The sequence below is a fragment of the Pecten maximus genome, chromosome 4, assembly GCF_902652985.1.
Source record: "Pecten maximus chromosome 4, xPecMax1.1, whole genome shotgun sequence".
In the NCBI taxonomy this organism is placed as follows: Eukaryota; Metazoa; Mollusca; class Bivalvia; order Pectinida; family Pectinidae; genus Pecten; species Pecten maximus.
In genome coordinates this window covers 18277762-18298620 of record NC_047018.1, presented here as the reverse complement: position 1 = coordinate 18298620, position 20859 = coordinate 18277762, and the positions used below count along the sequence as shown (strand labels likewise).

At 37.0% G+C, this 20859-nt stretch overlaps 1 protein-coding gene across 1 annotated transcript in view; it reads right to left on the bottom strand.

Annotated features, from left to right (window-relative positions):
• The window catches only part of LOC117326421 (laminin-like protein epi-1), a 71461-nt gene that overhangs the window by 22923 nt on the left and 27679 nt on the right, over positions 1-20859 (bottom strand). Inside the window, exons 21-52 of the mRNA XM_033883170.1 lie at positions 20542-20653; positions 20304-20386; positions 19920-20070; positions 19262-19391; positions 18672-18820; positions 18116-18231; positions 17581-17786; positions 16887-17017; positions 16353-16423; positions 15651-15795; positions 15373-15513; positions 13817-13972; positions 13287-13385; positions 12910-12996; positions 12369-12490; positions 12047-12155; positions 11763-11876; positions 11437-11555; positions 11223-11306; positions 10482-10693; positions 9377-9477; positions 7975-8155; positions 7371-7508; positions 6841-6992; positions 6098-6202; positions 4849-4960; positions 4427-4597; positions 3807-3997; positions 3129-3245; positions 2709-2866; positions 2205-2343; positions 1004-1018 (exon numbers count right to left, since the gene is read on the bottom strand). Of these exons, the coding sequence (XP_033739061.1) occupies positions 1004-1018; positions 2205-2343; positions 2709-2866; positions 3129-3245; positions 3807-3997; positions 4427-4597; positions 4849-4960; positions 6098-6202; positions 6841-6992; positions 7371-7508; positions 7975-8155; positions 9377-9477; positions 10482-10693; positions 11223-11306; positions 11437-11555; positions 11763-11876; positions 12047-12155; positions 12369-12490; positions 12910-12996; positions 13287-13385; positions 13817-13972; positions 15373-15513; positions 15651-15795; positions 16353-16423; positions 16887-17017; positions 17581-17786; positions 18116-18231; positions 18672-18820; positions 19262-19391; positions 19920-20070; positions 20304-20386; positions 20542-20653 (4117 nt within the window). The remainder of the gene's footprint in view (positions 1-1003; positions 1019-2204; positions 2344-2708; positions 2867-3128; positions 3246-3806; positions 3998-4426; positions 4598-4848; positions 4961-6097; positions 6203-6840; positions 6993-7370; positions 7509-7974; positions 8156-9376; positions 9478-10481; positions 10694-11222; positions 11307-11436; positions 11556-11762; positions 11877-12046; positions 12156-12368; positions 12491-12909; positions 12997-13286; positions 13386-13816; positions 13973-15372; positions 15514-15650; positions 15796-16352; positions 16424-16886; positions 17018-17580; positions 17787-18115; positions 18232-18671; positions 18821-19261; positions 19392-19919; positions 20071-20303; positions 20387-20541; positions 20654-20859) is intronic.

Sequence of the window (20859 nt, the reverse complement as noted above, 5' to 3'; positions counted from 1 at the left end):
CCAGTATTAACAAATTGTTTGGAAAATCTTCATGACATGTTAGCACTCTGGGGATTCCCCATCCTCCAAAATATTTAATATGTCACAGTAACAAACCCACAACATCATAAGCAGTGATTTACTCAAACTTTGTCGAAGATCCTTTTTGTTTTCACACTTTGCAGCAGTTAACCATGTAAAACACATTGTTATGGTCATCCTTACCCTTTGACATTTTCTACTTTGTTATGATTGTTTACTTTTTGTATTGTTATACATACTACCATTGTTTTTAATCCATTGTTTTGCGGCCCATCAAACCATTCAGGGCCATAAACAGAAAACAGAACTGACCTCTAACTTCAGTTCAAATCTTTCTGATGCTGTTAAGTTTGAATGACTCTCATTCCTTAGAATGATTTTATTAGTCTGTCTATTCTACCAGCCGGGGTCACAAAGACTTGGAGATGGAACAAAGGAATTAAGGGAATCCTTATTAGGGGACAGCCATGTTACCATGTTTTCTATTCTAATTAAGGGTTTTTGATGTTCACTTCAAATTGTATTTCTATTCTAGGTATACGTTCAGGGAATAATTACGGAATACATATCATCTAACCTGTCTAAACCAACTCGGTTGAATATGAAAACCTGTATAAATCAGATTTTCTTATTCACTATGTAAATCAGACACAAATCATTCGCCATATCTTACATTTTATACTACACCGGAAGCTTTTATCAACCAGGCCTGTATTATACATCATGATGATTGCAAAATAGATCTCAAAACCTGCATATTCTTTATAAAATTAGGGGTCATCCCGAAATTTGGTTTAGACAGGTTTTACTGTAATATGTTGAGTGGAGGAAACAGCTCTTAAATTTGAAAATGAGTCCAAGAATCGACGGATTCCTCGTCACATTGACAGCCATGTTGGGTTAAGTACTAGGAGAGCTGAAGCCTCCATATTGTTAGGTAAGTAGCTATGGTACATATATGTGTATAAATACAAATCCTTACGGGAGTTAGGAACACCTGAAATAAAAACCCCACAATTAGTCTTAACGATGCCATACTCTCATCCATAAATAACTCCTAACATTGGGACGATGCCACTCTCACATCCACAAATACAAACATTTTCAATATAATGGTGTTTTTATTTGAACCATGGTTGCAGTTAAGGAAATGAAGTGATTTAAAACTAGTCACCGAGATAAAATATTCCTTAAAGTGAGGAAGTAAAGAAATACCCCGTAACAGCACCTTTCCAAATTCCCTGTTAGGTATTAAGCTACATACCGGTGTTATAACCTACTGTGATCATACTATTTCAGATTTACTTGTCAAACAGCAGATTTTTATATTGTCTTTTCAGCAGATTGTTGATCTTTACAATGTATGTGTACAGTAATCAGCTTTAAAACACACTTGAAGCCCACACCATTATTAACTCCAATGTTTTGTTTCAAGTAAAGATGGCGACCCCAAATTTCTTCTGAAATAAGTTCTATTTTAAAGAAATCCTGTTGATATATTTAATAATTTCACTACATGTCTAGAAAATCACAATAATGAAAGGAATAATACAAATGTATACTCTAAATACAAGTCACTTGTACTTAATGAAGCATTTAAACCATACGTGGCTTTTTACATCAAATATGACACTCGTCCAGGCATCAAACACAAGCTTGTACCTAACCAAACCAAATGTTAGAGGTCTGGTATCTGGTACAAAAATATGGACACTTAGAGGGTATCCTAGTTTATATTCTGTACAGAACTTGTTACACCTGCTATATGCATGCCTATTTCAATTATATATAAAGCTATATAATTGATGTCTCTGGCTTGTAATTCAACATTCAAGTATCTGATGAGCCTAAAAGCAAAAGCAGTCCTGTTTCTGCAACCTTTGATAAATAAGCATTACACAATCGAATCATTCCACAATTAAGTCGTTTTTTATCTCGATTCTTAATTACAGACATGTACCAATAAAGCTAGCAGTTTAAAATCTGATTGATATACATATAGTTTTACAAGTTTGTATTACAACAACAATGACAATTAAACAAACAAGCAAGGCACAGCCTGAAAATTAGTGGACATAGCTCGGCATTTAGCAGCATCTAGAATCACTTGCAATTAATTAGCACATCTTACAATTAACTTACATATACAGATGAACACGGATCAGTCACTTTTAACACCTTACCTTGCCAAGGGCACGGGTTGCTACACCTGTTGCGGCACGCGAGGCATTATATGCATCATTGATTGCCATGACGATGCCTTCATAGGCATTAGCAGCGCGGAGTGCCAGGGCTGCCGTATCGCGAGTGTCTGTGTACACACTGTAAAAACAAGACAGACAAAATTATTTCCTTATCATGTTATAATTTATTCCACATCAACTTGTTGTTAATTTTCAATATTTGTTCAGTGGAACCTGTCGACATTCTACCAAAACTGTTTGAAAAAAACATGGTTAGGAGAAGTCAAAATCTGGTTAGGTGTTATACATATACTGACTAATACAGAGGATAACAGGAACTGGTTAGGTATCTGAGGATAACGTTTATATTAATCTTTGTTCATCACGTGAATCAACATGTAAAATAACACAGGTGTGTGTAAACCAATTTCAAAAATTGGTTGGACAGATTTAAAATCAAAATTGTTAGAAGATTTTCTTTTTAAGCTAGAATAGACAAAATACCTTTCCAGCATTTTAGCTTGATCAACCAAACCATTGGCATGTGCCTCTGCTTGCATTTTCTTCTCATCCAAATCACTTAAGTTGCTGCTCAAGTCTTCATCAATATTTCTGAGCTGAATGATGCCATTTCCTAGCTGCCCTGACTGATCATTCACTGTCTACAAAATCACATAGACAAATTATCATTAAAAGTAAACGGAATCTTTTAACTTGTCATACAAGTAAGAATTCAATACAGGATAGGTATTGACATAATATACTTTTGGATGTGAAAATGTCATATAAAGCAATCTTTTTCTTTTAAATTCTTTTTGAGAATGAATCGCTTAAAAAAAGGGGCCACAACTCTATAGGTTGTAGGACTTTGAGCTGTTAAACCCAGCTACAGGTTACCCTGACCAATAAAAGTTGTTTACAAACCACGGTGTCAGCCTTGCATGTCTGCAACGCCTGCAGTGCTGCTTCAATTTCATTCTGTGACATCTTCAGAATCATCTCGGTGTCTCTGCTCGACTCTTCGACTCCCTTCAAACGCAGCTGTTAAAAAAACCAAGTCAGTTTTAACATAAAAACCTGGACACCCACAAATTAACATACTTTTAATGGATAACACTTGAAATAAAGTTATTTTAGTATCATTTAATTAATTTTGTACCAATCTGATGTTCCTGAAGTCACCTTGAGGCATTTCTAGAGTTTAAACTACAATTTAATCGTGCTGAAGCAGCCTGGTGCGTTTACGAACTCTCATGAAGTCCCCACTAACTCCACTGAAACAGCCTGGTGTATCTACTTACTTACTTACTACCCTAACTTAGGACATGAAACATTCTTTGTGTATAAACTTTGTTGTTTTCATGGTCGCCATGGAACCATGTATATAAATACAACGAATATTTTTAATATTGTTTTATATGTATTATTATTATATTATTGTTGCATGGGGTAACCACGAAAGTTTGTATGCAAGAAATAAAATGAAAGCAACAAACAACGAAAGAAGGTACACACACACACATTTCATGTACAGTATGTTAAACATTCCCAAAGCACCTCTGAATTGTCCTGAGTGTTTCTACTATGACATAAAGTACTTACATTAATGATACTGAGAGCTAGCTGTCTGATCTTGTTCACCAATGCTATTGTATCGGAGGAGTTGGTAAGACTACGTTGGCCATGCTCCTGCAGGCTATACAGACTGTTGGCAAGGTCGTTAACAGCATTGGCCAGCCTCTCAGCATCATTCTCACCCTGTCGGTAAGCATTCCTGTATCTGTCCAAGTCCACTGAAAACAACATCATAGATTTTATTTAACGTGACCAAAATGTTCTAATATGCATATTGACAAGTGAATCCAAGACATAAGATGCGAGACCATTTATATTCTTCAATGTCTGTTCTTTAACAGGAACTTGGACAGGTGCCTGTTATAATTTGCAATTATTTTTAAAAGCTGCAACTATTGTTAAAGTTCAGTAAAACAACTTTTTGTACACTTTATTACAATTTATTAATTATTTTTGTTACAGTAAATTACTGCTTTACATATTATGACCTCATGACATTCCACATAGGTTTACTAACACTTTTTTTTGTACTACACACAAACACAATTCATCTAGACATTAACAGACATTAGCAAATCCAAATCACCAACATACAGGCATACTTTGCTGATCTGGCAAATTCTAAGATTATAATTTGTTGTACTTACACCTGAAGATATCCATGACGGCCGCATCTGCTCGGTCCTTCACCCCAGTCATGTTGACCGCCATGATGTCATCCAAGAGATCGGTTGACTGCTCTATGTATGTGTCAATGTTGGTCACCTGGATCCCTCTCAGGATAGTGGCAAGTACATTTTCGACTTCATTCACGGCAACTGTAAGGTCAAGGTTATACACATGTCAAGGTCATATAAAGGTCAAAGACTTTTAATAGTATTACTGTTTACATGGTTACTTTCTTGGCTCTAGACTGAGACCTCTGTGATAGGGTTATGATAAGTTAAACTTCATGGTGAAGGACTTGATAATAGTAACACTATCAATACTCCCCAAAATCCACCTAAATCAGAAGACTGTATCAAGTTTCTGATCTACACAGTATTATGAACTATTCTATTTTTCTTACCATTAGTATCGTCACTGACAGAATCAACCTGCTGTTCAAGGTCAATGGCATTTGTAAGGAACTGCTGGGACTCCTCCTTCACCAGGGTAGCAGACACCATCTGTGTCTTCGACTGAAAAACATTAAAACAACACAATATATGAAACTTTAGAAATCTTAACCCTCAACTCATCAATGCATACCTGTGTTTTCATAGAAATTATGAGCCACTTGACCAGCTATGGATTTACAAAACTCAAAAGAAAGTACTTGCTATTCTTGGCAATAATTGAAAGATTATTTTTTATGTCCATTAAAAATGTGAATACATGTGAGATCGAGGATATTACAAAGAGTAATTTTGGAAAATAATGGTGTAAACAGTCAGTGGGTCTAAACAGTCAATAGGTGTACAATGTGAAATAACATTACTCACGGATACTGTTTATACAGCCCGACTCACGGATACTGTTTATACAGCCCGACTCAAGGATACTGTTTATACAGCCCGACTCAAGGATACTGTTTATACAGCCTGACTCAAGGATACTGTTTATACAGCCCGACTCACGGATACTGTTTATACAGCCCGACTCACGGATACTGTTTATACAGCCCGACTCACCGACACTGTTTATACAGCCCGACTCACTGATACTGTTTATACAGCGCGACTTACGGATACTGTTTATACAGTCCGACTTCCAGATACTGACCTTAGCCTCGGTGTCGTCTGCTGTTTATACAGTCCGACTTACAGATACTGACCTCAGCCTCGGTGTCGTCTGCTGTTTATACAGCCCGACTCACGGATACTGTTTATACAGCGCGACTCACGGATACTGTTTATACAGTACGACTTACAGATACTGACCTTAGCCTCGGTGTCGTCTGCTGTTTATACAGCCCACTCACTGATACTGTTTATACAGCGCGACTCACGGATACTGTTTATACAGTACGACTTACAGATACTGACCTTAGTCTCGGTGTCGTCTGCTGTTTATACAGCCCGACTCACGGATACTGTTTATACAGCCCGACTCACGGATACTGTTTATACAGCCCGATTCACGGATACTGTTTATACAGCCCGATTCACGGATACTGTTTATACAGTCCGACTTCCAGATACTGACCTTAGCCTCGGTGTTGTCTGCTGTTTATACAGTCCGACTTACAGATACTGACCTTAGCCTCGGTGTTGTCTGCTGTTTATACAGCCCGACTCACGGATACTGTTTATACAGTCCGACTTACAGATACTGACCTTAGCCTCGATGTCGTCTGCTTTCATAATGATATCAGTGACTGCTTGTCTCAATGGAGTCAGGGTGAAGGCAGCATCAGCCTCCTTCATTGCATCAATTTTGGGCTGAAATTTAAAATATCACAAAACAATGATCTTCAAAAGATATGCAAGGACTACAAATTCTGATTTTGATAGCTGTTTCAGAAAAAAATGTTCTCTTAAGTTTTTTTTCTTGGATTAAGTTGGTGTTCCCTCAGATTTGTTTTTTAAAAATATTCAAGGTCTTGTCCCTTGTTGTTACATAGCATCCAAAAAACGTTTATGTTATCCTAATGGAAAAGGTTTTAAAATGGTCAATTTCTATTTCTACACATACTTATTATTCATGTATGAGAACTTAACAATTTTATTACAAAATGACATTACGTTCATACAAGTGACCTACTGAATGAAATTCAGGGGTTGGGAAGGACAGGGGCCATGGACCACAGGTGCAGAAATATTCTTAATGACCCATAGAAATTTGAAAGTCTTACACAGACAAAGAGAAAAAGGCCACATTTTCTTAAAAACAGTGCTAAATGGAACAATACTAAGACTCAGCCTTCCCAATTCCTAGATATTTCACAAGATTGTCATATTTAAAGTTCTAAATATAACACCTAAAGTAATCTGCAGTAGTTAGGATTTCTGTAAGAAATGTCACATTTTTCACAATCAATATTTCTATATTAAAAAGAATGAACCCTTTTAACACATACTGCATTTACGGCAATTGAGTCATTGATAGCCTGAAGACGTTTCATGGCAGTCACTCCAACTGAGACTGTTGCCAGGTTACCAGTCAGGCTGGTCAAGTTCCTGTCCATGAATTCCAAGTCGTCCAGCAGAATGTGTACACAGTTGTCACAGGCTGAAATACAACAAGAGCTGTGATTGGATAGAAGTCATGTGACATTTAATGTATCTGAAGGAGAAGAAGAGCAAAACACTTTTGGAGGAAGGAACCAACAAAAACTAGTTATGAATATTGTCAGTATACTGTGTTATTTTCTAGCAAAGTGCTGCAAAGTAATTTTTTTAGGCGAGTCCAGAACACCAGTTCCAAAAATTTGACAAGTCCCATTCTAATAGATACATTGGGTACTCAAAAAATCTCGCAGAAAAAATAGGAGTGCAGGATTCAAATGTCAGTCATAGAAATCACTGCTACATGATATATGATGACCAAGTCAGTAGTAATATTCTAGACAATCTAGAGTTGTCTTTGCTTGTGAACTTGACAACTTACAACGACATCCCTCGTTGGGTACAAGGATCCACCGTGGCAGACATCTGTCGCATCTGTCGCCCGTGACGCCCTCCAGACACTGACATACCCCAGTGAATGGGTTACAGGTCATAGCACCGTCCGCTTCACAGTCACACTCTGCCAAAGGTAATATATTAATTAAAGCCATACTGTTTAAACAGATACTACTGAACAGTTAGTGGTTACTATCATGAGCAAAATATATTATCCTAGTTAAAATTCCTTTCAGAAAAAAAAAAAAAAAATGCAGAATAATTTATGCTGCATAGGTTGCTACATTTCAAGTGGTTCTATTTTCATGATAGAATATAATCGAGAAAAATATATACCTTGAATGAAAAATGAATCGGGGCACAATTTTTTGCTTCAAACTTTTGGTAACCTTCCTGTAGTTTATGCCCTGTTGGTTTTATTACATGTATTTCCATCACAAATTACTAAATGTACTTTTCATTAAGATAAATCTAAATACTTAAATCTATGCATAATGGACCACTGACAATTACATTCTTTTGGGCTAATGAAAATTGACGTGACAATCTGTAAAACAAACAAAAATTGAAGATGTGTTAGTGGTCCTCACTTTGACAGCCTGCAGCTGTGTAGTCAAAGTATCCATCCATACACTCGTCACACATGAGGCCAGTCACGCCTGGCTGACAGGAACACTGGCCAGTGGTAAGGTTACACTGGAGGTTGGTGGCAGCTAGTCCACAGTTACAGTCCCGACAACCCTCACAATCATCATATCCATATGTGTTTGGCTGTGAATGGAGTTATATCTCATCATTAGTTATCAAATTCATACTGTATTCTACTTCCTACCAAGTTAACGTTACTTATTTATTTTTTAATAAAACTTTATTTCTTGCATCTTTTCTATTAACATGAGGTTACAAAACAAATTGGATGTCAATAGTACTTTTCTAAAGTGAAAATTAAAGTGAAAACTTTATCTGTATATACATGTATTTACAGGTCCAGATAATTAAAACTATTAAGATTTCAGTAAACAAGATGCCCATGGGCCTTAACGGTCACCTGACATTTGAAATATTTCAGTTAATTTAAATGACCCTTTTTGGCCCCACCCATCAGCCCCTAGGGGTCAGTCAGGACCAACATGTGCATACCATTAAGCTGTCATCCCATGCTGATTATGCTAACCAAGTTAGAATGAATTCCAATAGAAATCAAACAAGTCATAGTCAAAATTGTGATTTCCCTATATAAACTATAGTAAAATTTACCCCTCCCCAGGGGCAAACTTGTGACCCCTGGGTCATGAAATTCTAATTTTGGTAAAGCACCTTAAAACCCTTCCATCTATGAAGAGTGTTTGATTCCATCATATCTGAGAGTAGAGAAGAAGATTATTGAAATTTCAGTCAATTTGACCCTTTTTAGCCCCGCCCATCAGCCCCTGGGGATCAGCCAGGGCCAACATGTGCTTACAATCGAACTGCCATCACAAGCTGATAATGTTAACCAAGTTAGAATTAATTCCAATAGGAATCAATCAAATTATAGTAAAAAATGTGATTTCCCTATATAAACTATAGTTAAGTTTACCCCCTCCCCAGGCGCAAACGTGAGACCCCTGGGTCATGAAATTCACAATTTTGGTAAAGCACCTTAAGACCCTTCCATCTATGAAGAGTGTTTGATTCCACCATATCTGAGAGTAGAGAAGAAGATTTTTGAAATTTCAGTCAATTTGACCCTTTTTAGCCCCGCCCCTCAGGCCCCTGGAGGGTGGGGACCATATAATTCACAATTTTGGTTGACCTTTAGCCATAGAAGCTTCCTGCCAAATTTCCTTGAATTTGGTTAAGGGGTTTTGGAGAAGAAGTCGAAAATGTAAATTGTTAAGGACGGACGACGAACAACGCACGACGACGGACAAAAGGCGATTAGAATAGGTCACTTGAGACTTTGTCTCAGGTGACCTAAAAATGCTGGTAGAGAGATGTAACAGTACTTACTGCACAGCTGTCACAGTCCACACCTTGTACATTGGGTTTACACCGACACTGTCCTACAGTGTTATCACACTGCAGGGCTCCACACTGGTTACAGGTACAGGCTGTGATTGGATAAAAATTACAGGTATACAGGCTATAACAGATGTATTATCATAGGTATGATGTATACAGGCTGTAACAGGTGTATTATCACAGGTATGATGTATACAGACTGTAACAGGTGTAATATCACAGGTATGATAAATACAGGCTGTAACAGGTGTAATATTACAGGTATGATAAATACAGGCTGTAACAGGTGTAATATCACAGGTATGATAAATACAGGCTGTAACAGGTGTAATATTACAGGTATGATAAATACAGGCTGTAACAGGTGTAATATTACAGGTATGATAAATACAGGCTGTAACAGGTAATATCACAGGTATGATGTCTACAGGCTGTAACAGGTAATATCCCTCTGATAACATTCAGAAGCATTCAAATAACATTTCATGAAACCTAGCAGCACAAATTGAATGGTTGACGAATATTTGACCCCAGGTCATCAAACAGTGATTCCAGCAGCTCAGTGAGATATCTGTTAGATACCATACAGTAGTGTAAGTTGAGATATAATCTTAATTAGACCAACTTATACAGACAATAGAACATATACTAGTATAACGGAATACAATACAGACAATAGTACATATACTAGTATAACGGAATACAATACAGACAATAGTACATATACTAGTATAACGGAATACAATACAGACAATAGTACATATACTAGTATAACGGAATACAATACAGACAATAGTACATATACTAGTATAACGGAATACAATACAGACAATAGTACATATACTAGTATAACGGAATACAATACAGACAATAGTACATATACTAGTATAAAGGAATACAATACAGACAATAGTACATATACTAGTATAACGGAATACAATACAGACAATAGTACATATACTAGTATAACGGAATACAATACAGACAATAGTACATATACTAGTATAACGGAATACAATACAGACAATAGTACATATACTAGTATAATGGAATACAATCTGTAACCACACCATTCTGATTAAATGTCCATTACCTTGACAATTTTTAGCGTCGACAGCATCGCCGTGCCACCAATCACGACACTGGGAACAGTCTACACCTGTAGAGTTGTTACCACAAACAAGACATGCTCCGGTCACCTCACTACATGAACCACGGTCAGTCATGTCAATATTTCCAGAACACTGACACATTTCACATCGACCACCCTCCTCGTTGGGGTTTCCGTAATACCCTGGGGCACATCTACAAGATAAACGATCAGAATGAAAAAAGATGTCAACAGTTGAGCTTATGTAGTATAGCGACATCATACAGAATCGACATGACCTCTGTCCAATCATTTCTCTCCAGCTTAATTCAATACAACCCATTCTATAATAACTAAAATTGTTACCAAATGCCTGACTAATGGCCCCCTACTCCCAAATCCATCCCAAGTAGCATAATCAAAACGGCTGACAATGGCCCCTAATCTACCCAGAGTAGCATCACCAGAATGGCTGACTAATGGCCCCTGATCCACTCAGAGTAGCATCACCAGAATGGCTGACTAATGGCCCCTGATCCACTCAGAGTAGCATCCCCAGAATGGCTGACTTATGGCCCCTAATCCAATCAGAGTAGCATCACCAGAATGGCTGACTTATGGCCCCTAATCCAATCAGAGTAGCATCACCAGAATGGCTGACTTATGGCCTCTAATTGACCAAGAGTAGCAGTATTCACCTATTTACCCCGAGTAACCCCGAGTAACAGAGTCTACAGTACTTACCGGTCACAGAAAAGGCCAGCATAACCAGGTTGACAGTCACAGGAAACCATCTGACCATTGTAGACATTACATCCAAACGCAAAGCTGGCAACAAGAATTAAACATTGACAACACACTGTATAATATAAACACCCAACACATGAAAATAAACTTAATGAAACACTTCACATAACACTTTAAGTGAAAAAGCAGAATTAAACACTCTTATACTAACTTGTTACTGGCCACGGGAAGAGGACAGCTACAGATGGTACAGCCCTCACGAGATGGGTCGCCATAGTGACCAGGTAAACAAGTCTCACAGTGATCTCCCATAGTGTTGTCAAGGCAACCCTGTGTGATAAATGCAGTGTGATGTCAATATATTTCAGACACACATTCAAAAATGTGAAATTAGTAAAATTGAAATGATATTGCCATGTGACAGATATCAATTTGAATTTTGAATTGATTTCTTGTGTTTCCTGAATTCAGTGTAATGTTGAAGTTATATGAAGTGGATAAGAGTCTATTGTAAACAAACGGTATCTCCACACTTACCAGACACATTCCAGTTTGTGGGTCACACGTCTCCGTGTGTCTGTTACACATACAGGGTATACATGCACCGAGGAATGGAGCATTCTGTGTGCGATAATATCCCTGCGAACAGCTCTACAAAACAATACAAACCAACCTTGTACAACAATGTCTTCCCAATAATAATTCACAATTTCACTTCAAACTCAAAATGAACAGATTTTACAGTGAATGCATGGATATAGAAATATATAATATCATTTAAAGACATCTGTCAAACCATAGTGGCAACATTTGCTCCTCACCTCACAGGAAGTGCCTGTATAGCCTGGGGGACAATTACACTGTTCCACAGAAAGGGCTGGACCATCAATGCCATCAGGAGATGCCACCAACATTGTCACATTCATCAGCCTGTCACATGAAACATGTAAAATGAGTCGTGTAAAAAAGTTACATAATCATCAACCATATATGTCACATAGTAATAACTATAAAATGTAATTCAGTTATTGATTTAGTAACGGTGGCAATTGTAAATATTCACTGGTAAACAGTGTAAATTTCTGTACTTAAAACTTGACCTTGACACTGACAACTGTGTTTTAATAAGACCTTGACCTTTACCTGAGCTGGTCAACGTTAGTAGTGTAGGCTGCTCGAATGTGTATCGACTGAAGATCTACTAGGACAGACATGAAATTGTCCCGATTCACAAACGTCCTCGTGTCACTGTACATGAAATGGGACTACAAAGAAACAATAGCACATAAATAACATGTAGTATCATTAAAAACTTAATTCATATTAGATTCATCTATAAATATTCAGTATTACTCAAGATTTTTCAAGAACTCAATTCTGTCGAAAGTTTCCAAATTTGCTGCAAGACTATATTATGTTTATGAAGGGACAGAGTTTCACTGAGGGACGGCTTACCATGAAAATGAATGCTCTCCCACTTAAAACTCCATTTTTATATATTCAGACCAATTTCTCAGTTATACATCTGAACACTTTAACGTGTAGATTTTAGTACAATAGATATATATCCTGTTTAAGTGAACGAACACAAATTATATTTTGAAACATTAGAATTCGATATAAATTCTTTTATCAATAATTATATCTTGTATACAACAAGCAAATTTCAGTAAGCTTAAGTTACCTCCATCAAGGGCACTGTGACTTCGTAAACACGACTTCCCTGGTAATTGGCAGCATCAAGCATATGTATAATTGTCATGTTTCTTCCCTGTTAACAGTGTACAATATACGTCACACGGTCATAAAGGAAACAAAAGTGATACAAAGTATATTACCTCACTGTTCTCTGAACAAAGACAATCCCTTAATATCAACATTGTTTTTGATTTTTTAACTTTCAATTTTAATTTAATTGTAACTAATTACATGTAATTAGCCTAGAATTCAATTTAGATTGAATTATAACAGAAGATTGAAATACTGTCGAAAGTTTCCAAATTTGCTGCAAGACTATATTATGTTTATGAAGGGACGGAGTTTCACTGAGGGACGGCTTACCATGAGAATGACGGCAGGTCCAGTTACTTCCTCTTCAGTTGTAGGATCCTCAAGCATGTAGATAAAGGAATACTGCAGGCCACCGCCATAGGCCACCACCTAAACAAACAAGGTTTGACAGACTAGTTCACTATTACACAAAATACGACAGGTCACCACCTAGACAAACAGGGTTTGACAGACTAGTTCACTATTACACAAAATATGACACAGGACTAGATATGATTTCAGCCCACTTACATTGGCCTCAGCAAAATATAGTTTTTTACCCTTAGCTCCTAGATGCTAATTTTCATACCTAAATTCCAATTATCTACCTAGATACCAATTTTCATACTCAGATTCCAAATTTCATACCTAGATTCCAATTTTCGTGACTAGATACCAATTCTCATACCTAGATTCTAATTTTCATGACTAGATATTCCACTCCAAGTATCATTGAATATCATCAGTATGTTTCATTCTGACCCTTTTCACTCTCATGTCCCGTTTGAATCAGACTGAATGACCTTGACCTTATCTCTCACCTTGTTCCCCAAGTAAGACTCTGGAGCCTCCCAATAGATGACAGTATCAGAGTCGGTGACGAAGGTCTGGACATTGAGAATGGCCACAATATCTCCGGCCTCTCTTACTGCACTTGGGTCAACGTTTGTTGCTGTCCATCCCATCATGTCCTTGTGCTGTAGAAGTAGACAAGGAATAAATTAATCATTGCAACTTAATTAATTATCATATATGTGTATAAAACCTATCTTCAAACAAAATTTCATCTCTGTCATTCGCCATTTTAAACAACAGGTTGATTACTTTTAATTATCAAGTCTATGGATTCTTTTTTATCAAGGTAACTACATGTATCTTAAAAATAAGTCAAATCAGCAAATGAAATAAGATTGCAGGGAACAAACAATAAAGTATGTGAACAGGAAATATGGTTTGAAAAAGACAAGTGGCATGCATATTCTTCCAGATGAATCGTTCAAACTCCACCTCTGAATCATTAAACATTTACTGAGATAGAGTCCACCCCTGTTTACTTTATTGAGATAAAGTCCACCTCTGTTTACTTTATTGAGATAAAGTCCACCTCTGTTTACTTTATTGAGATAAAGTCCACCTCTGTTTACGTTATTGAGGTAAGTCCACCTCTGTTTACTTTATTGAGGTAAGTCCACCTCTGTTTACTTTATTGAGATAAAGTCCACCTCTGTTTACTTTATTGAGATAAAGTCCACCACTGTTTACTTTATTGAGATAAAGTCCACCTATGTTTACTTTATTGAGATAAAGTCCACCTCTGTTTACTTTATTGAGATAAAGTCCACCTCTGTTTACGTTATTGAGATAAAGTCCACCTCTGTTTACGTTATTGAGATAAAGTCCACCTCTGTTTACTTTATTGAGATAAAGTCCACCTCTGTTTACGTTATTGAGATAAAGTCCACCTCTGTTTACTTTATTGAGATAAAGTCCACCTTTGTTTACTTTATTGAGATAAAGTCCACCCCTGTTTACTTTATTGAGATAAAGTCCACCTCTGTTTACTTTATTGAGATAAAGTCCACCTCTGTTTACTTTATTGAGATAAACTCCACCTCTGTTTACTGAGATAAACTCCACCTCTGTTTACTTTATTGAGATAAAGTCCACCACTGTTTACTTTATTGAGATAAAGTCTACCTCTGTTTACTGAGATAAACTCCACCTCTGTTTACTTTATTGAGATAAAGTCCACCTCTGTTTACTTTATTGAGATAAACTCCACCTCTGTTTACTTTATTGAGATAAACTCCACCTCTGTTTACTTTATTGAGGTTTACTTTATTGAGGTTTACTTTATTGAGATAAAGTCTACCTCTGTTTACTGAGATAAACTCCACCTCTGTTTACTTTATTGAGGTAAGTCCACCTCTGTTTACTTTATTGAGATAAAGTCCACCTCTGTTTACTTTATTGAGATAAAGTCCACCTCTGTTTACTTTATTGAGATAAAGTCCACCTCTGTTTACCGAGATTACGTCAACCACTGATCCATTCAATATTTACTGAGAAAGAGTTAACATTCCTACAGTAACCTTACCATTCCCCAGGTGTATGTTGAGCTGTCACAGGTCTGTGTTGTGCCAAAACAGAAGCAGCTGGTGCAGCCTTTGGGATTGCGAGGGTCAAGGTTGAATGTTCCAGGCTGACACCTGTCGCATGTACCGGAATCAACATTGGCCTAATCAGGGAGAGAAATTTAAAACATAAACAAAAATTGAGAGTATTAAAGGAAACAAAATTGGTGATTTTAGCTAAGATGAAATTTCAACCTCAACCAATCCAGACTAAAAAATTATCTTTAATTGTCAATTTTACCTTGCAAAGACACTGGCCATTGGTTTGGTCGCAGATATTCTGTTCTGTACCAATACTGTTACAGTTACATTCTTGACAGTGGGGGAAGGCGTAGAATCCAATATGACAGCTATCACACTTACGTCCCTCAATGTTCTCCTTACAGCTGTAAACAACAGGTTAACATCATAAAGGGATACTTCTTTATCTATCACAAAGTTATTTACCGCGGTAGGGGTGGAGGTGGAGGTTTGGGTTGGAGTGGGGTGGGGTTATATTGATATCATTTATGTGAATAAAAAAGTTCAGGTTGAGATGCTTTGACAGTAAATTAAAACAGATATCCTAAGATGTGCAGCAGATCATGTGACTTCAAATTGACTGTGACAATCATTTTATTTGTAAATAATTGCCTTGAAAAATGAAATATATAATATACACTAACAATTCTGTTATCACTTTTCGACTTAATACTGGAAACAAGTCAAAGGATTTATGGGAAGTGATGTGTGATTATATTTAGAAAACAAAAGATACATTTGGTATCTCAACAAGATGTGATCTCCCACCAATGATAGTTAATGGTAAAAATATTCCAGGCAATGATTCTTGTCCGCCGTAGGCAAAGGGTTAAATAGCGTTCGCCAAAAACAATTGAGTGACACACAAGAAGATTTTAGCATGCCTACAAGAGAGGTTATACTGCGAGTGTGGTGTCCATACCTGCACTGACCGGTACCCTGCTCACAGTTGAGGTCATTGTTTAGAACACCATAGTAGCTACAGTCACAATCCTACAAATAGGAAGAAATAATCCTATTGTATGCTATACAATTTTCCTACCATCTTATACATAACCACCTAAAACATAAACTACAGTGATGTAACAAACAAATTAACAATTAATATTTCAGTCACTCTGACCTGATGTTTTATGCAAGAACATCTTTTGTACTAAAAACTTGTCCGAATTCCCTTCCTATTGAAAATGATTCCCCAGTACAATGCAAAATTTCAGACGCTAGGCTGAATTTGCTTTCTAAAATTCACGATGAAATTAATAATATATTCCCATACTAAGAGTATCTTTATCGTATCTAAAATCAAGATCAACTTCACTGGTTCCAACAGAATGTTTAAAAGGATTGTTATAGTCTGTTCACAAAGTGTGTTCCTGATTTTTAACAAAACTTGAATTGTCATAAATATGGTCATATAATTACATCTGTGCCAAAGATTTCCATCGCTTCAACTTACAGTACAACCGACGAGAGGGTCGTAGCCAAAGGTCTCGGCTACACACTGGTCACACATGGTACCAGCTACTCGAGGGGGACACACACAATCACCGGTGACTGGATGGCACTTTCCATAAGGACAGTTACACTCTGAGGTCAAAAGGAAAATATGACAACACTTGGTTAGCACTATCTCAGGATAATTCAAGGAAAGTCTGAGCTCAATCCAACCAGTGGAACGCGAGAAGGATTTTGAAATGTGAAAATTTTTACGGATGGTGGACGATGATGAATGGAACACGAAACAAATAGGTCATCTGAACCATACATATCATTATTATAAACAGGTTAACCGTCCGCTATTATGGCCTTTAAGCCTTTCAGTGGACGAGGAGACCATTTGGGTCAAATGACCTAATAATATGGTTCAATTTTTGCAAAAATGTTGGCTCCTATATTCTGAAGAATATAGATCTGTGTCTTAACATAAAGATATCCAGGAAATCTCGCCTTAAAAATACTTTCTTTTATCATATTAAATATTATATGAACTTTGTTATAAATACAAGTAATACCTAGTAGAGATGAGACTCTCAAGAGGTTTCAATTGTTTCCATTGTGAGCTAAATACGCTTAGAATCATCATCCATTAACTTTACTACACAGATTAACAATTTCATTGGTTAAATCGAATCCTATCATTTTATACTGACCTTTACAGTTAGGGAAACCATAATACCCCTCGGCACAATGAGTACAGCTGCGCCCTATGACGTTATCGCGACACTGGCACTGACCGCCAAAGTTTACACAGCTGAAGCTGAGAGAGCCGTCAATATTACAGCTACAGGGTACGGCACCGTTGTTAAAGTCTGTTGTCAGGGAGAAGATTCCTTGGCGACAAAACTCTGAGTTGCTTCTGAAAAATTGAGATATATAACAAAAATTAAATTGTTTCCAACAGTCATCACCCACATATCATTTATATTGTTGGCCTCTGACCAAATGTATGATATCTACCCAAATGTTTAAAGGTACAGTCAAACTCTAGTTGTCACCTCTTCATTTAAAGATACTGGTAGTTTGTATTGCATCCTTACTTGAACCTTGCTTAATCAGCCATCTGTCACATTGGCCAATATCACAATATATCATAGATGACTGCTGAACTAATTTGACCGCTTACATTCCAAACATGCAAAAAAAAAATTAAAAAAATCCATGAGTTTCTTTAAAATGTATCCTTACATGAGCTGGAATCCTGGTCCCACACAGTTTGCCAGGAAATTAGCAGAGTCATCCACAGGCTGGACGTCCAAGTCGGCAGCGGAGAATCGTGTGGCTGGAATCATCAGCAGATAGTCCTGGAGAGACGAACAACATGGCAATAAGACATTGAAAATGTTGGATAGACATGAATGCCTCCACTCCTATACAACAGGTGACCTCTGACCAAATTAACCTTGACCAATGTCCACCACAATGTGATCAGGTGTAGATCTTGATGTTATGATAAAATGGAATAAATATGAACCAAATTTATTCTCAAGATAAAGGTTACCAGGATATGGACGATACAAAACTTAAAAACCTGTAAATACAAACAGCTTGTTTCGATGTATGTACATGTAGAAATATTGAACAACACATGATCTGACAATAAGAACTGTCATGTAAGATTTCTTATAATGCAATTTTAACTCTTTATTGAACAGGTTTGGATGTTTCCTGGCTAAATGCAAAAGGCAGGAATATACAGCAACATCAAACATGTATGATTCGATAGCAAACACAAAATGGTTACCAAGTAGATGTCGCGTCCACTGGTGTTGTTGAGACGGATGAAAACCCTGTTATCATTGACACCAATTGTGTTGCTGCCATCTTGTTCATCAAAGTAGATCAGCCCTCGACAACCAGAAACACCAGGGCAGTACCTCGGTCGGAACATACCTGGAGCAGAAAATCAATCTATTACCTCATTTAAGTCAAAAGCCTCTCCTCCCCCCATATTTAACACGAGATCAATAGCATCGGTAGAGATCACCAATATCTCTATCAAGGCATTAGGTATCTAGTTACATACCTATATATAACTTCATCCAACACTTGCTTGCTAAATATTATCTTTATTTATTTCAGAACTATTGTGAAACAAGTTATATCAACGTATATCAATAGCTGATGTTGGTTCAGAAGGGGTCTTGCTGTGGGAAGAAACTGGCATGCGCGATAAAAACCCAGGTGGTCGGGCAGGTGACCCAATACCTTTTCACACTGATCAGGAAGCAACCCAAACAATCTTGATGAAAGGTAAGTGTGTTAACACCATACCACCTCACCACTCCAAGTCTGCTTTAAAATTTATCTACTTAAGATAATCCAAGTACTGACCTTGATAAACTTGACTGTCAGCATGAATGGTGACTGGAAGGTCGATTCCGGCCTCACTAGGCAGGTAGAAGTGAACGACAAACACATAGCGATCAGGATTCTGGACCGTGGTTTCCACCTCAATGGCATTCTGTTAATCAACAAGTTAGTATTAATAACAAATAACAAAACAGAAAATGTCCACAGAATATAACTGAATCTTACAAATGATTCATATGGTACAAACATACAAGATACAGTAATCTAGCATGACCAATAAGTACATTAACACTCATTACGTATGCACAACATCACATACTGTATTCAACCTAATAAGCACACTTATAAAATACAGAAGGGTACGCTCAATAAACCATGTATATATGAAGTCTAGGTGGCTAAAATACCTTTTTGTTTTCATTTGTATACCATTATGTACTGAAATTCAGCCGAAGTCTTTGGTTAAAGGACTGAAGATGATATTCGCAGATCAAAGAGTTAAGGAACATTTTATATGTTTCAATAAGCACACCTACTCTCTTTTCCTGAAAAAGGTGTGTGTGTGTGGGGGGGGGGGGGGGGGGGGGTGCTTATTATAGGAGCATTTGTGCTTATTAGGTTGAATATGGTATGAAAATCAAATTAATGAATTCATATTTTGAAAGTCAATAACCCTTACCACAGTATCATTGAGATGTACTAATCCAACATTATCATCGACAATCCAGGACGGGAACTCGTTGGGGCCGACACGAAGGTCTTGGTTGGGTGGGTCCTCAAACTCAATTCTGCGAGAGTCAGCAGGAATGGACCAATGGGAGCCAATACATCTACAAGGCAATATAAAATTAAATAATACCAGACAAAATTCAACATCTACCAGACACAACATTTTACATCTACAAGGCAATACAAAATTTTACATATATAAGGCAACACAAAATTCAACATCTACCAGATACAAAATTATACATCTAAAACATCAAATAATTTCACTTCTACCACAGACAAAATTATACATGTATACATACAGGATCCAGTTGATATCTATCTGGGTACTTACATGCCGTTGATGCGGATACAGATAATGCTGGGACGTATATATCCAAGAGTCCAGTCAGGGTATGGAATAGCTACAACAGAGCCCTACAAACAACAACAAAAATAAATAAACACAAATTATCTAATGACATTCTATTTATAAAGATGGACCAGAGATTTCAGATGTATCGACATGTCGGTCTATGTTAACACTATTACAAACAAATGCTGTTTGAGCATGTGAGAAGGTGGACACTTACAATACCAACATCCACGTCATCGTCCCCAGTGAGGATGATTTGGGCAGTTCCGTTGATGAAGGTGAGGGCTGGCATACTGTTCAGGTCCTTCAACACCTCTCGACACAGCACACTGTGACAGAATAAGATATTTTTTTATAATATTGTAACACATAGAACCTGTTCCTTTAAATGTAACATGAACAACCATGAGTTACAGAACGTAAGATTTAAAAAAAAAAAAATTAATTTTGATTTTCATACTCTTTATAAATGTGTGAAGAGATTGAACCATAGGCCCTAATAACCAGTAATAAGAACATTGAGAAATCTCAATCG